Here is a 1,285-nt window from a genome sequence, read left to right as displayed (position 1 = left end):
ACCTCTGTGTTTAACCAGAGATATTCCTTTCCCCTCCCCCAAAAAACCCACATCAATATGTTAACTTCCAGCCAGCTACAACTCTTCCTTGTTCTTTGAAAGTGGAAATATTTGAAAGCGAAGAGGCTTCTCCCTCTGCCTACCCCCCTCTCGCTCCCTCTCACACACGCACTCTCCTTCTCTATTTTTTTTTTAATTCCCCCCGGTAGAAGGTGATGAATATTTGATCAAAGAAGCCAAAGCCCCCCCCCCCCCTTTCCCCTTGCAAGGAAAAAAAAAAGGGGGGGGGGGAGAAAAAGAAAAAAAGAAACCCAGAAAAAGACTAAAGTGCCCAAAACAAAGTACAGATATTCGCTCTCCGGCTCTGCTAGGCGGACTCGCTCAAACCCCCAGATCTTCCTGCGTATCTGGAGTTTTAGGGTCGGGCTCTCTAAGGTAATTTCATTTTATTGAGTAGGGTCCTGGAAGCTGTAATGCCTCCCCGGTCGTAAACAAGAATGACTTCGACTTACTAGGGTCTAATTCGTGCTTTTCTTCTTTGTGTTTGCTGGAAGCGATGGCTTCGGACTCCGGGGAAGGAATTGTCTGCGCTGCTCTGTCTCTCAGCTCCCCCGGAGCCGCGTACATGTAGTCCGCGTAGCCGCGGCCGTCGGCGGGGCCGCACTCCGGCCGCCGCCCGGGGAAGGCGTCGGGCTTCAGGCCGTAGGGGCGAGCACCGGGGGCGAAGGCCGGGAAGGAGACGGCCCCGGCGAGGGGCTCCAGCCAAGTCCGCATGTACCTGGGCTCTGCCCCCACGGGCGCCTGGGGGGCGTAGGGGTGGTAGCCCACGGAGGACTGGGAGTGCACGGGAGCCCAGGAGGTGGTAAAGACGGCCGGCTTGGGGGCGAAACTGCAGGACGGAAAGTCGGCACAGTCCGGGACTAATCCTGACGGTCGGGCAGCAGCCGGGTGGGAGGCAGTGCTGGGGAACCTGGAGGCCAAGAGCTCGTCGTTCTCGTGGCTTATCAAGGAGTCAACATAGTAGTTGCTTATGGGGCCAGAAGCCGACATGGTTCCCCCCTCTTTTACATTCATAAGATTATTGTATGAACTGTATGTGTACTTTTTATCTTCTCATAGAACAATCAGGGCAGGTAATTATTTTTTCAGCCTTTCCCAGTGTGCCATTGGCTGCCCGCCCTCACGTGATTGTATTTACCCAAAAATATAGCGTGGATCAATCCGCAGGTCTTTTTTTTTTTTTCCTTTCCTCCTTCCTTTTTTTTTTTTTTTTTTTTTAATAAAG

General features: G+C 52.8%; 1 protein-coding gene across 1 annotated transcript; it reads right to left on the bottom strand.

Moving 5' to 3' along the window:
* Window positions 1-441: 441 nt before the first annotated feature.
* On the bottom strand, window positions 442-1,050 carry HOXC9 (homeobox C9). The gene has a single exon (XM_037370828.1). It carries the CDS (start codon window positions 1,048-1,050, stop codon window positions 442-444), a length of 609 nt encoding a protein of 202 aa, XP_037226725.1.
* Between the last annotated feature and the right edge of the window lie 235 nt (window positions 1,051-1,285).

This window comes from Falco rusticolus, chromosome 19, assembly GCF_015220075.1.
Source record: "Falco rusticolus isolate bFalRus1 chromosome 19, bFalRus1.pri, whole genome shotgun sequence".
Lineage (NCBI taxonomy): Eukaryota > Metazoa > Chordata > Aves > Falconiformes > Falconidae > Falco > Falco rusticolus.
This window is presented reverse-complemented; position numbering and strand designations above follow the sequence as displayed.

Excerpts from the sequence above, each read along its gene's own strand:
- HOXC9 (XM_037370828.1), bottom strand. The coding sequence starts at position 1,050 with ATGTCGGCTTCTGGCCCCATAAGCAACTACTATGTTGACTCCTTGATA.